The 15,386-nt window shown below is 38.7% G+C and overlaps 1 protein-coding gene across 6 annotated transcripts in view; it reads left to right on the forward strand.

Moving 5' to 3' along the window:
• The window catches only part of CADM2 (cell adhesion molecule 2), a 1,275,304-nt gene that overhangs the window by 1,255,473 nt on the left and 4,445 nt on the right, over nucleotides 1–15,386 (forward strand). For all 6 annotated transcript variants that reach the window (XM_080656542.1, XM_080656540.1, XM_080656543.1 and 3 more), the window contains one exon: nucleotides 15,107–15,232. In XM_080656542.1, coding sequence (XP_080512668.1) covers nucleotides 15,107–15,232 — 126 coding nt within the window. The remainder of the gene's footprint in view (nucleotides 1–15,106; nucleotides 15,233–15,386) is intronic.

The raw sequence follows: 15,386 nt of genomic DNA on the forward strand, positions 1-15,386 counted from the left end.
AATGACCCCTGAGTAAAAGTAGTGACATAGTTCTCTCCAGGGACTTTGTAAATGGCATATACTGCTAAAGGACAGTATACTTTTTCTCCATAAATTATGTATAACTAAATTTAATGGTTTATGATAGTGACCTTCTTTCTGAGGTATTACTCTAGTTAAAGGGGGCAAAGTAGGCTCTTAAGTACATAGAAAAAAATCAAATTTAATGTTAGAATCAAATTATCTGAAGCATTAAGAATAAATCTGCATGAGTCATTTTACTTGGCAAATTTGCTAAAATATTTACATAGTAGCAGTATTATTATATTTAAACAAATAATTTAATACTATGAAGGAGCAGAAATTCAGGACTCAGCACAGCAAATTGGAACCTAAAGATCCAAGTTCTGTCTGAAATTCAGTATTAGAATTTAATAATATCCATTCATTCACTCAATTTTCTTGGGCCTAAGAACTGTATGGAAATGTTGTTGCAGCTATATTGCAAGTGTAAGATTCAACTTTATTTTCAAGAATACTTATCTTTGGGTGACAATAAACTAAAACAAGTCAATTAATTCAAGAGGGAAAATAAAGAACTTCAGGGCTAATTAACATGGAGAGACTGGTCACTGTTGTTTGGACTTTGCATACACAGATGGAAAAATAAATTATTACAGGATGAAGAAACAACACTACACGGGTCATTTAGCAAATATGGAGATTGAATTCCTCTCAATGATGGAAGAAAAGATAATATAATTAAGTGAGAAGACAATAGAAATTACCTCCACAAACTGATATTCTCCAAATAGGAGACATCTGACACAGCCTAAAACTGACTTTCATAATTATTTTTAAAACTCCTCAAAAATTATTCCAGTAACTTGCTTAGGCAAGCTGTCCCACAGTTTATCAATCTTTATATTAATAATAGCTATGATCTTCTGAGTCAACACATTTTACAGACATTGAATAAAATAAGCCATTTATAATACAGAAACTTGGCACAGATTAAATATCAAATAAATTATTCTCTCATTTAATCTTCATTCATCAGACTCCCATCACATTCATTTTATCCAATCTCATGCTATAGAAATCTTTCTCTATTGATATTGCCCTCCATCTCTCAAATATTCAGACACTTAGAATGATCCACAGTCACCACATAAAGTCCTGACAAAAGAAAAAGTTTCTGTACAGCAAATGAAACCATCCACAAAACAACAAGAAAACCCACTGCGTGGGAGAACGTATTTCCCAATGTTATGACCGATAAGGGTTTAATCTCCAACATTTACAGGAACTTATACAACTTAACAAAAGGAAGATAAACAACCCAATCAAAAATGGGCAAAGGACCTAAATAGATTCTTTTTGAAAGAAGACATAAAGAAGGCCAAGAGCCATATGAAAACATGCTCAGTCATTAATCATCCATAGATATGGAAATCAAAACAACAATGAGGTACCATCTCACACCTGTCAGAATGGCTATCATCAACAAATCAACAAAGGACAAGTGCTGGTGAGGATGCGGAGAAAAAGGAACCCTCGTGCACTGCTGGTGGGAATGCAGACTGGTGCAGCCACTGTGGAAAACAGTATGGAGTTTCCTCAAAAAATTTAAAATGGAATTGCCATTTGACCCAGTGATCCCACTTCTAGGAATATATCCCAAGAAACTAGAAACACCAATCAGAAAGGATATATGCACCCCTATGTTCATAGCAGCACAACTTACCATAGCTAAGATTTGGAAATAGCCTAAGTGCCCATCAGCAGAGGAGTGGATTAAAACCTGTGGTACATTTACACAATGGAATATTAAGCTGCTGTAAAAAGGAAGGAACTCCTGCCGAAACCGGTTTGGCTCAGTGGATAGAGCGTCGGCCTGCGGACTGAAGGGTCCCGGGTTCGATTCCGGTCAAGGGCATGTACCTTGGTTGCGGGCACATCCCCAGTGGGGGGTGTGCAGGAGGCAGCTGGTCGATGTTTCTCTCTCATCGATGTTTCTAACTCTCTATCCCTCTCCCTTCCTCTCTGTAAAAAAATCAATAAAATATTTAAAAAAAAAAAAAAAAAGGAAGGAACTCCTACAATTTGTAGCAGCATGGATGGACCTGAAGAGCATTATGCTAAGTGAAATAAGCCAGTCGGAGAAAGATAAATATCACATGATCTCATTCATTCATGGAATATAATGAACAACATAAACTGATGAACAAAAACAGATCCAGAGACAGAGAAACATCGATCAGACCATCAAACCTCAGGGGAAAGGCAGAGGAGGGAGGGGGTAAGAGGGAGTGATCAACCAAAGGACTTGTATGCATGCATATAAGCATAACCAATGGACACAGACACCAGGGCAGTGAGGGCATGAACAGGAGTGGGGTGGGGGGCAATGAGGGGATAAGGACACATATGTAATACCTTAATCAATAAAGAAAAGAAAAGGAAACAATATTTTTCTACACAGAAGTTTATACTTGCCACTTTTCCCATCCCCTATATAACTAAAATTTATATAATGCTTACATTAAATTGTGTCAAACATTCTTCTAAGCCCTTTATGTACAGTAATGCATGTGGTCTTTGACTATCCTGGAAATAAAAGTATTCACATTCTAAAGATGAGAAGGCTAAGAATCTTGGCCAAAATCAAACTACTAACAATAAGTGGCTTAATGTTTGGTATAAACAATTTGTAAACCCAGAATTTTGTCAGCAATTTCTTCCACTTGAAAAGCTTTCAGTGACTTTTCTGCTTCATGCTACTACTTTTCTTTTATTTGTATAAATGACACACAACCTAATTTCATTTCAAGATTGAATTCATCTGATGTTCTTGACATCCTATCTAATAAAAGAGTAATATGCAAATTGACCATACCTCCTCTACACTCAGAAGCCACGCCCACAAGCCATGTCCACCAGCCAATTAGGAGCAAATATGCAAATAAACCCAACCAAGATGGCTATGGCCACTGAGAGCAGGAGGGAGGCTTGGGTTTCCCTGGCAATGGAGGAAGCCAAGCTTTCCGCCTGCCCTTGCCAGCCTAGTCCTCCACTCAAGGCTACAAAGTTTCAATTATAGAAGATACATAAACCCAAACAGAAATGGCAGCAGCCACGGAACTGGAAAGAGCAGGAGGCTAGGGCTGCCCACGTCAATGGAGGAAGCAAAACTTCTGCAGCCCTGGCTGGTCCAGGCCTCCACTTAAGGCTACAAAATTTCAATTATAGAAGATACATAAGTCTCAACAGAAATGGCTGCCACCACGGAGCAAGCAGAAGGCTTGGCTCTGCTCCAGGCTACAAAGTTTCAATTGTATAAGATAAATAAATCCCAGATACCAGGGCCTCCACTTGGGTCACCAAGGGGTGTGGCCGGCCTGCAAACCACCACAGGCCCCTCGCCAAGGCCACCCCACACCTCAAGGAACCCCCACCCTGATCTGGGACACCCTTCAAGGCAAACCAGCTGGCCCCACCCATGCACCAGGCCTCTATCCTATCTAATAAAAGAGTAATATGCAGATTGACCATCACTCCAACACACAAGATGGCTGCCCCCATGTGGTCAAAGATCCTGCCCCCATGTGGACACAAGATGGCCACCACAAGATGGCCAGCAAGGGAGGGCAGTTGGGAGGAACCAGGCCTGCAAGGGAGGGCAGTTGTGGGTGATCAGGCCAGCAGGGGAGGGCAGTTGGGAGGGACCAGGCCTGCAAGGGAGGGCAGTTGGGGGCGATCAAGCCAGCAGGGGAAGGAAGTTGGGGGCTACCAGGCCTGCAGGGAAAGGCAGTTGGGAGGGACCCAGGCCTGCAGGGGAGAGCAGTTGGGGGGAACCAGGCCTGTAGGGGAGCAGTTAGGCATCAATCAGGCTGGCATGGGAGTGGTTAGGGGGTGATCAGGCTGGCAGGCAGAAGCGGTTAGGGGCAATCAGGAAGGCAGGCAGGCGAGCAGTCGGGAGCCAGCAGTCCTGGATTGTGATAGGGATGTCCGACTGCCTGTTTAGGCCTGATCCCACCGGTGGGATTGGGCTTAAATTGGCAATCAGACATCTCTTGAGGGGTCCCAGGTTGGAGAGGGTGCAGGCTGAGCTAAGGGACAACCGCCCCCCCAATGCATGAATTTCGTGCACCGGGCCTCTAGTCAATTATAACATCTCAACTGCTATGAAACACTGGAGTGTGAGTAGAGAGAGACCAGAAGTATAAAGCAGTACAATGCAAGGCACAACTCAGTTACAGGTGACTCACTAAAAGAAATTCATCTGTTCTATTTGCGTACAGATTATTGGCTCGGGATGAGTATAGATTACCCAGACTTCCCAAAATCTATTTTCCATTGAATTTTTCCATAATCAAGTGAGTTACATGACAAAGACCATGCTGTAGTTTCTATATTACTCAGTTCAGCCTGCAAAGTGCCATAGACTGAGAGACTTAAGGAAGAAATGTATCATTTCTTACAGTTCTGGAGGTTGGAAGACCAAGATCAGGGTGCCAGCATGGTCGAGATTCTGGTGGAAGCTCTCTTCCTGGCTTTCAGAGAGCTGTTTTTAAGCTGTGACTTCACATAGCAGAGATAGAGATAGGTTACATAGATAGATGATGATAGATGATGATAGATAGATAGATAGATAAATAGATAGATAGATGATAGATAGATCAATAGTATATATATATATATATATATATATATATATATATATATATATATATTCCTTATAAGGGTACTAATCTCATTATGAGAACCACACCATCATGACCTCATTTAAGCCTATTTTTTTTTTCAAAGATCTCATCTCTAAATACTATCACATTGGGTGTAGGCCTTCAACATATGAATTTTGAGAGGAACACAACTTATCCATAGCAGTTTCTTAAAAAAAAAGAAAATCCTATTTTCCAACTATGCTATACAAGTAAATTTCTAGCAAAGACATAAGGAATTAACTAGAAATGCTAAATATTACTTGATAGTGATAGAGGATCACTTATATGGGGAAACTAAACTTGAAAAATCTCTATAGTGTCTATTTCTAAAGGTGATAATCCCAGTTACACACTTATTTTTCTGAGTTTAATTTCATATGTGTTAACCATTTTATTGTTAAATTAAATTTTCTCTGAGTTTTCAATCACAACCAAAAAATAAAAACACTCAAAAATGAGCACAGGATATCTATATAAGTGTCTTTATTATTAAAGTGGCTCTTATCAGACATCCCAGTGTCATATTTGGTCCATATTTATACTATTCATTCATTTAACTCTTGTTTAACAATTCTGATGGTTGCTACCTGGGGACTATGCTTGGTGACTTTTGCATAAGAAGCACTTGCTTCTCTTCACTAATTCTTCTATTAATTTCAGCTTATGCCTGCTTTTCTATTTTTCCATATTGTCATTAAATTTTATTCCTAGTTTTATCAAAGATTTCTCTTAACTTTAACCTCAGACTTAATTAGCAATTGTCTATTCTGCTATTTAATGCACTACTCCATTTTTTCTAGATTTATGCTGAACTATTGATAATGAACCTATATTCTGAGCCCTAACATTTATACAGTGCTATAGATAGGGTTTTATTAGACTTTATTAAGAAACAGTAAAAATTTCATAGCAATCTTACAAATAGGTGGGTTAATATGCTTATTCCATATAGTACATTTCCTTAGAGTTTTATCATTTTAAAAATTATAATTGTTAATCTAAATTTTCCAGGAAAATGTATATATTTTAATATATAATGACAATTATTTATTTTAAAAAAGGTTTTGGAAAGTAAACTTAAAACATTTACATAAAATGATTTTAAATTTATTCTCATCTACCATTTTATTCAAACTGGAAAACATAAGGTACATAATAAAGGTATTTACTATAAAATGATTCTAAAATGATGTAGCATTTACAATCTCTGCATGCTGTTAATTTAGAAAATCAGATATTACTTCTTTAAAGTTGGTACTTCTTATTTTAATGGGGGATACATGATAGACATGATAATAGAGATCCCCTGCAATGATTTGAGAAATATAGAATCATATAATTTAGGATTCTTCCATATTAAATTTTAAATAAAACTATTCTTTAAGATTTTCTACTCATCTAAATATCAGAAATTACTAAGCATAAATATTATTATTTGACATAATTTTCCTTTGTAGTCTTTTGAGTCCAGTAACCCTAACTAAAGGAAGTTAAGCTCAATAATATTTCATTCTACAGTATTTTTGTGTGTTTTGTGCATTGTTAAATAAAAAAAGACTTCTAATATATTACTGAATCTATTAGAATTTACTTACTCTAGTGATAACAGCTTTCTCCAGAAAGTCATGGGCTTAAGGATGAATAATGGTCTTTAAAGATACAGGATGTATTTATCAGAATAATAAACTGAAGACTCAGCTAATTGTAATAAACTTCAGAGGCCTATACTTCTTCTTTTTATTGCTATGACAGTAGGAGAGGGATGAGAGAAAAGATATGAGAGATCCCCACTAGGACTTAGATATTTAAATTAAGATTTATCTCTGCATTGTTCAGATGATACTTACCTGATTTTGATTCTCAATCTCAATCACTTGTGTTAGTTGTTAAGAATAGAAATTAAGATATATCACATAAACAAATTGGGAGATAAAAATCACATAATCATATCAACACCCTTTCTTGATAAAAACTCTCAGCAAAGTGGGAATGGAGGGATCATACCTCAACATAATAAAAGCCTTATATGACAAACCTACAACCAACATCATACTCAATGGGCAAAAATTAAAACCATTTCCCCTAAGAACAGGAACAAGACAGGGGTGTCCACTTTCACCACTCCTGTTTGACATATTACTGGAAAGTGCTAGCCATAGCAATCAGATAAGAAGAAGAAATAAAAGGCTTCCAAACTGGAAAAAGAGAAGTAAAAGTGTCATTGTTCACAGATGACATGATACTGTACATAGAAAACCCTAAATACTCCATCAAAAAACTACTAGACTTAATAAATGAATTTGGTAATGTAGCAGGACACAAAATTAACACCCAGAAATTCATGGCTTTCTTATCTGTATATATAAAAGCCTAAGTGACTAGCCAACTGGCTGACCAGCCAACTGGCCAGTAGCTATGATGTGCTCTGACTTCCAGGGGGCAGAGACTCAACGCAGGAGCTGCCTAGTGACAGCAACTTTGTAAAGTGCCCTTTCACACTCCGGGACCCCTTGGGGGATGTCAGACTGCCTGCCTCAGCCTGATCCCCGCAGGCCAGGCTGAGGGACCCCAGCGGTGCACAAATCTGTGCACCAGGCCTCTAGTACATCAATGATGAACTCACAGAAAGAGAAACTAAAAAAAAAAACCAATTCCATTTATGATTGCAACAAAAACATTAACGTACCTAGCAATAAACTTAACCAAAGAGGTAAAAGACCTGTATTTATAAAACAATAGGATATTGAAAAAAGAGATAGAGGAAGACATAAACAAATGGAAGAATATACTGTGTTCATGGATTAGTAGAATCAACATCATTAAAATGTCCATACTACCCAAAGTAATCCATAGATTCAATGCAATCCCCATTAAAATACCAACGGCATATTTTACAAAACAAAACAAACTCTCCAAACATTCATATGGAATAAAAAAAAGACCCCAAATAGCCCCAACAATCTTGAGAAAGAAGAACAAAGCTGGAAGGATCACAATACCAGATATCAAGCTATTTACAAAGCCACTGTTTTCAGAACTGCCTGGTACTGGCACAAGAACAGACATATAGACCAATGGAACAGAACAGAGAACCCAGAAATCAACCCAAGCCATTATGCTCAATTAATATTTAACAAAGGAGGCAAGATCATACAATCCAGTCAAGACAATCTCTTCAATAAATGATGTTGGGAAAATAGGAAAGATGCATGCAAAAAAAAAAAAAAAAATGAAACTAGGCCACCAACTTATACCACACACAAAAATAAACTCAAAATAGATAAAGGACTTAAACATAAGACAGGAAACCATAAAAGTCTTAGAAGAATCCATAGACAGAAAAACATCAGACATATGTCTTAGCAATATCTTTTCTGATACAGTTCCTAGGGCAGTGGTCGGCAAACTCATTAGTCAAAAGAGCCAACTATCAACAGTACAACGATTGGAATTTCTTTTGAGAGCCAAATTTTTTTTTAAATTTAAACTATATAGGTAGGTACATTGTCATTAACTTAATTAGGTTACTCCTAAGCTGGCCTTTGCTAAACATTCAAGGGGCCAAAGAGCCGCATGTGGCTCGCAAGCCGCAGTTTGCAGACCACTGTCCTAGGGCAATGGAAACTAAGAAGAAAATAAACAAATGGGATTATATCAAAATAAAAAGCTTCTGCACAGCAAAAGAAACCATCAACAAAACAACAAGAGAGAACATGGGAAAACATATTTGCCAATGTTATCTTCTATAAGGGTTTAATCTCCAAAATGTGTAGGGAACTCATGCAACTTAACAAAAGGAAGATAATCAATCCAATAAAAAAAAATGGGCAAAGAACCTACATAGACACTATTTGATAGTGTACATACAGAAGTCCAAGAGACATATGAAAACATTCTCAAACTCACTAATCATCTGAGAGATGCAAATCAAAATGACAGTGAGGTACCATCTCACACCTGTCAGAATGGCTATCAACAAATCAACAAACAACAAGTGCTGGCAAGGAAGTGGACAAAAAGAAACCTTATGTACTGCTGGTGGGAATGCAGACTGGTGCAGCCACTGTGGAAAACAGTATGGAGTTTCCTCAAAAAACTAAAAATGGAACTCCCATTTGACCCAGTGATCCCACTTCTAGGAATGTATCCCAAGAAAACAGGAACACCAATCAGAAAGGATATATGCACCCCTTTGTTCATAGCAGCACAATTTACAATAGCTAAGATTTGGAAACAGCCTAAGTGCCCATCAGCAGATTAGTGGATAGAAAACAGTAGTATATCTACACAATGCAATACTATGATGCAGTAAAAAAGAAAGAACTCTTATAATTTGCAACAGCATGATGGACCTAGAGTGCATTATGCTAAAAAATATAAGCCAGTCAGAGAAGGATAAGTATCACATGATCTCACTAATTTGTGGAATATAATGCACAACATAAACTGATGAACAAAAATAGATCCAGAGACATAGAACATCAAACAGACCTTCAAACCTCAGAGGGGAAGGCAGGGGAGAGTTGGGGAGGGGGTGAGGGGTAAGAGATCAACCAAAGGACTTGTATGCATGCATATAAGCATAACCAATGGACATAGACAGTAGAGGGGTGAGGGCATGTGCTGGGGGTTGGGGGTGGCTGGGGAGAGTTCAGGGAGGGAAAAAAGGAGACATGTCTAACACTTTAAAAAATAAAAGTTAAAGAAAACAAAAAGGAATAGGAATTAAGGATAGACTTAGTTCTAACAGTTATGGGGGGGTGATAAAAAGCATAACCAACAAGGTCAGTCTTTTTTAGAAATACATTTGTAAGTAAACATACAAAATAACATTCTTTATATTGATATTATCTTTGGAATCTTAAAAATCCTAGGACTACATGTGGACTTATTTTGTTAATCAAATGAAGGCTAAAGTTTAAAGTGTTTTCTTCATTTATTATAACAGTGTGTGTAGAACATTATGAGCAAGGTAAAATAATATGTGTTCATATATTATTTTCTCTAAAGGTCATAATAAATGTATACTAGTAAAACTATTATATCTATAAATATATCTATTAAAAATCAAGTTAATTGATCTAAAACTCATTCTGCCAGATCAAAATGTCTTAATGTACAGAAAAGGAGGCAATGCCCTAAGTTATCTGTGACTACCATGCAAGTGAAGATCATAGGCAAAAGTGTATGAAATGAATCAATGAAATCTCTCACCAATAATGATTTACATCCAAAGACTCTTTCCCCAGTCGAATCACTATGTACAGATGTCATATGATCCAAAGATAGTTTCTGCTGGTGGATTGATCTGCAACTTTACAACTTTAACACCAGAATAAAATCAGAGAATCCTTCTTCAAAATATCTCAACAATATGAATGAATATAAGGAAATAAAAGGATTTGTTTAAAAAATTTTGCACCCAATGGAAACAATTTTAATAAAAGAAGAAAAATAATGTATGCATATAAAGTAAAAACATTTTACAATATGTCTAAAAATAATTATTACACTTAAATGAAGAAAATAAGAACTTTTTATTGTCAATATTATAAAAAATTTTAAAACATCTACTAAATACAGAATGGGTTAAATAGAGAGTGGAGTTAAACCAAAGTCACAATTGATAAAGACCTTTTGGAAGGAATGAAAAATGGCAGAAAATGAAATCAACTAAAAGGAGCATGAACATGGAAAATATAATTAAATCAAAATGTAAATTGTTAATATTATTTTAAAATAAGATGGAGGGAATGACATCTACACAACATAAAATATGGAGTTTCTACCAGTGCACAAATTGATTTCCAAGGAAGAATTTACAAAGAATAATTATTCATCAAAAGTAGAGGAGAAAAAATTTCATGAACCCAAAGAAAATAAACTTAATCTGATTTCTCAGTTTCCCAAAAGAATGCTCAGTTCTGAGATATATTCAGGAAATAAAATGGATATAAATTTTGACTATCTGTATTTGGGGACCTGAGCAAGAGGTGGATTTTGAAAGTGATTCTAAAGTATCTAAGCAAGGAATACAAGAAGGTAATTTAGAGGCAAGGCAGGTTTATGTTTTGCTCCCCTCACCTGTTTTGTTTGTTTTTAGATTTAGAGCCAATGCCAGGAATTAAGGAAAATTCAATAAATATGTAATAGAAAGCTAAATTAACAATAGCTCCTATAACAGATTAACTAGTTAATGTTCATTGCTTTTAAGTAACACTCCCCGTTTTTGTTTTTGTTTTTAATTTTTTTAATTGTTTGAAGTATTACAAATAGTAGTATGTATGTCTCCTTTTTTTTCCCCCATTGACCTCCCCCTGGCCTCCCCTTCCCCCCAGTACATGCCTTTACCTGCCCCGCCCCCCGCCCCCCAGTGTCTTGTATCCATTGGTTATGCTTATATGCATGCAGTCCTTCGGTTGATCTCTTACAGCCCCCCCCCCCCCACCACCAACTCCCCTGCCTTCCCACTGACATTGAAATGGGGACTCAGAACTGTTGGACATTGAAATTGGGACTCAAACATTTTTTGTTATTATATGTTTATTTCCCCGTTCTTTTTTTAAGCATTTCAATTCATATATTCTTAGTTGGATAATTTCTTCCCGGTGGAGATTTATTGACCCATTGCCTTATTCCTGTGGCTCTCTCATTTATTTGTTTTTCCTTTTCTTTCTTGTTGAAAGTATTACAGATGTCCCGTTGGTTTGTTTCTTTGTTTGTTTTCCCATTGACCTGCTCTACTGGGAACCCGTCCTTCCCAGGCCTTCACCTCTCTATTGTATGTGTCTATATATGCATGTTCCCCGTTAATCACTCCCCAAGCTCCCACCCCCACCCTCCCTCTGGAAATTTGTCATTCTGTTCCATGCCACTATACCTCTGGATCTAGTTTGTGCATCTGTTTATTTTGTTCATTAGATTTCACATATAAGTGAGACCATGTGATACTTGTCTTTCTCAGCTTGTATATCCCGAGATTGCTCAGCAGTATTATATGTCTGGGCCTTCATTCAATTGCCTAGAACACAAATCACATGGTTACATTCAACTGCAAGTGAGATTGGAAATGTTTAGCTCTGTAGAACTGAAAGAATAGGAAACAAGTTTGTTATGAGCTAGAAATCTCTGCTCCAATATACCCTTCTGATCACCAAATATTTGTTTATGTTGTTTCCCTCACACAAACCACTGCCATACCCTATCCAAAGAGACAAGCTTAAGACCTGTCAAGCCAGTATATCCAACTCAGAGATAAAGATCATTGGTATGCTCAATCCTCTTCATCATATCTGTGTGCATTAGTTAAGGAACAAATGATCCAAAAGACTATTGCTCCTCTCCACCCATATACAAAACACAGTGATAGAACTGAGCCAGGAGAAGTGGGTGTCCTTTTTAAAAATCTTTGTGGTTGAGAGTATTACAGATGTCCCTCCTTTCCCCTCATTGCCCTCCTCCACCCAGTAACAGCCCACCCCAGGCTTTCACTGCCCATGGACAATGCATATATGCATATAAGTTCTTTGAAGAACTTCTTAATATAAATGTTCCCATTTGGAAATAAAGGAAGAATGGTAAACAGAGTAGTTACTGATCCATAGCAATTATGGAAACATGCCAGACTGGCATTAAAAGATTCCTCTGCCTTGGCAAAAATTATAGTTCCTTAGAGAAACTAGATTCTCTTCGGTTTATTCTTTTTTACTTCCCACAATTCTATCCTATGGAAAATTCAACCCAATCAGTCATCCTCCTTGACCACATCTGAATTGAGTGTTTCAGAATATGCCCTCTATAGAGTCTAAATAGCTTTTATAGTCTACCTCTTGCTTTCTTTTAATTTTGGGAGTCCAAGGATTGAAGTTTCAAATAGTCAGACTTTTTTTTCTATCTAGACATATGCTTTTGGGCACAGTAGTTCTATTAAAACCACAGAAGACTTCTAATCAATGTACCATATTTCTGTGCCTTTAACCACACTCCAAGATAATTTTTTTAAAATCTATGATTATATTTCTATGGTAGAAAAAACAACAACACAGAACAATGTTTGCCCATGGGTAATACCTTTAAAAAATTATCTCAATTGTTGAATGTATTACAGATGTCCCCTTCTGTTTCCTCATTGACCCACTCCATCCCGCTCCCATCTCCCCATTGTCTGTGTCCATGGGTTATGCATATATGCATATAAGTTACATGGTTAATTTCTTCCCCCTCCAACCTCTCATCCCCATCTTCCCTCTGAGATTTAAAGGTATAGTTGTCGAGCCTAATTTATTTCTTTATATCCTCCTCCTCTAAACCCCTCTTTAGACTATAAGCAGCTACTATGATGCTATCTGCAACAATGGGCTTGGAAGGATAGGCCATACTTTCAAACTGGTCCTTGCTATAGGTGCTGAGCCTTGGCAGATTTTGTTCCTCAAAGCTTCATTTAGATTTATTCCTTACTATGTGACTTCTATAAACAGATTTCTCAGACTTTCAATATCCCAGTGATTGGGCTTTCTTTTGATCTTTTAGATCTCTGTTTGAAAACTGGACACAGTTTCATGTGCTCATTTCTTTCCTGTAATATCTCACTAAAGGCAGGATATAAAAGCATATCATTAATCTGTATCTTTCCAATCACCTCCTCTACAACTACAAGTCCAACAGGCACTACATCCTCCATGCTGATTATTCATTCACCTCCTTCCATCAATAGTACTTAACACAATCTGTACCACCCTCCTCCACAGCATACTCTCCAGGATCCTTTCTGCTGCCCTGCTCTCTCCTCTCAGCCTGCTCTGCTGGAAGCACTTCCTCTTTCTAGCTTTTAAATATGCGAGTTTTTCAGGGCTCAGTTTTCAGACCTTTTCTTTTATCTAGACTCAGTCTTCTAAGAAGTTTATCAACTTTCATAGCTTTAAATAACATTTATCCTATCTAATAAAAGAATAATATGCAAATTAACCATCACTCATGACAAAAATGGTGGCCCCCATAGCCTCAAGATGGCGGCGCCCAGTCCCCTCAGCCCCGCTGCTGGAGTGTCCGGGCCTGTCCGGCGGAGCAGCGAGGCTGGATCCACCGCTGGAGGGGGCAGATCCAGCCTCCCTGCTCCACCGCTGATGCAGCGTCTGGGCCTGTCAGCCCTGCAGGGGTTCGCGGGGACCAAGCAGGGAGGCTGGATCCAGCCCCAGACACGGCAGACAGAGCCCAGACATCAGAGCTTGGGGGCTTCCTTAGTGCGGCGGTAACGGGGAAGCCCCAGGACCAGCAGACAGAGCCCAGACAGCAGGGCCTGGGGGCTTCATTTGCAGGGTGATGGTGGGGAAGCCCCAGGCCGGGCAGACAGAGCCCAGACAGCAGGGCCTGAAGGCTTCCTTAGTGCGGCGGTAACGGGGAAGCCCCAGGACCAGCAGACAGAGCCCAGACAGCAGGGCCTGGGGGCTTCATTCGCAGGGTGATGGTGGGGAAGCCCCAGGCCCGGCAGACAGAGCCCGGACAGCAGGGCCTGGGGGCTTCATTCGCAGGGTGATGGCGGGGAAGCCCCAGGCCCGGCAGACAGAGCCCGGACAGCAGGGCTTGGGGGCTTCATTCGCAGGGTGATGGCGGGGAAGCCCTAGGCCGGGCAGACAGAGCCCGGAGAGCAGGGCCTGGGGGCTTCATTAGTGTGTTGGTGTCAGCGAAGCCCCCAGGCCTGGCAGACAGAGCACCCTGCAGGGCATTGGGGCTTCCTTCCCATGGCGCATGGCGGTGGCAGGCAGAGAGCGGACAGCAGGGCGTGGGGGCTTCATCTCCATGGCTGCAGGGAAACCCCCAGGCCCCACAGAGAGCAGAGAACCACGGGAGTGGGCCTAAGCCATCAGTAGGACATCCCCTGAGAGCTCCTGGATTGTAGAGGGTGCAGTTTGGGCTGAGGAACCCCCATGCACGAATTTCGTGCACCGGGCCTCTAGTATAATGATAAATCCCAAGTTATCATCTCCAGCTCCAACCTTTCCCATGACAATTTCATTTTAAAAATAGTATAATTGTGTTCATCTCACCAAAAATATGCACATAGATATTTTTAAATGGAGAAGAGGAGGATCAAAAGGCATAAAACTATGCAAAATCATATGAGTATCTGTTTATCCAGTTTCTCTTTAAAATGAAAACTCAAAAGCAATTGTGATTGATGGGAGAAATGTTGTATCCCCAGGTATGTTGCACGATATAGGTACACAATAGATATTATAGATACACTATACATATTTGTTGACTAGATGATTGGTGTACTACACATTAATGAAGATTTATTTTAATAGAAATGTGGTAATTTTTAATAACTCATTCTAATGCAGATATGTACTCTATGACTAATAACACTAATTTACGCAATATTTTCTTCTCTTTGCTAGATCCCAATGCTCTGGCTGGCCAGACTGGTCCTGATCATGCTCTTATAGGAGGAATAGTGGCTGTAGTTGTATTTGTCACGCTGTGTTCTATATTTCTGCTTGGTCGATATCTGGCAAGACATAAAGGTGGGTTGTATTTAATAGTGTTCTTAACTTTGACACAAATATTCTAAAGACTTGCTTTACCATGAGATATTACATGACTGTACATGTTTGTGTGGTGTGTGTGTGTGTGTGTGTGTGTGTGTGTGTGTGTGTGAGAGAGAGAGAGAGAGAGAGA

Source organism: Plecotus auritus (genome assembly GCF_963455305.1).
Source record: "Plecotus auritus genome assembly, chromosome: 2".
Lineage (NCBI taxonomy): Eukaryota > Metazoa > Chordata > Mammalia > Chiroptera > Vespertilionidae > Plecotus > Plecotus auritus.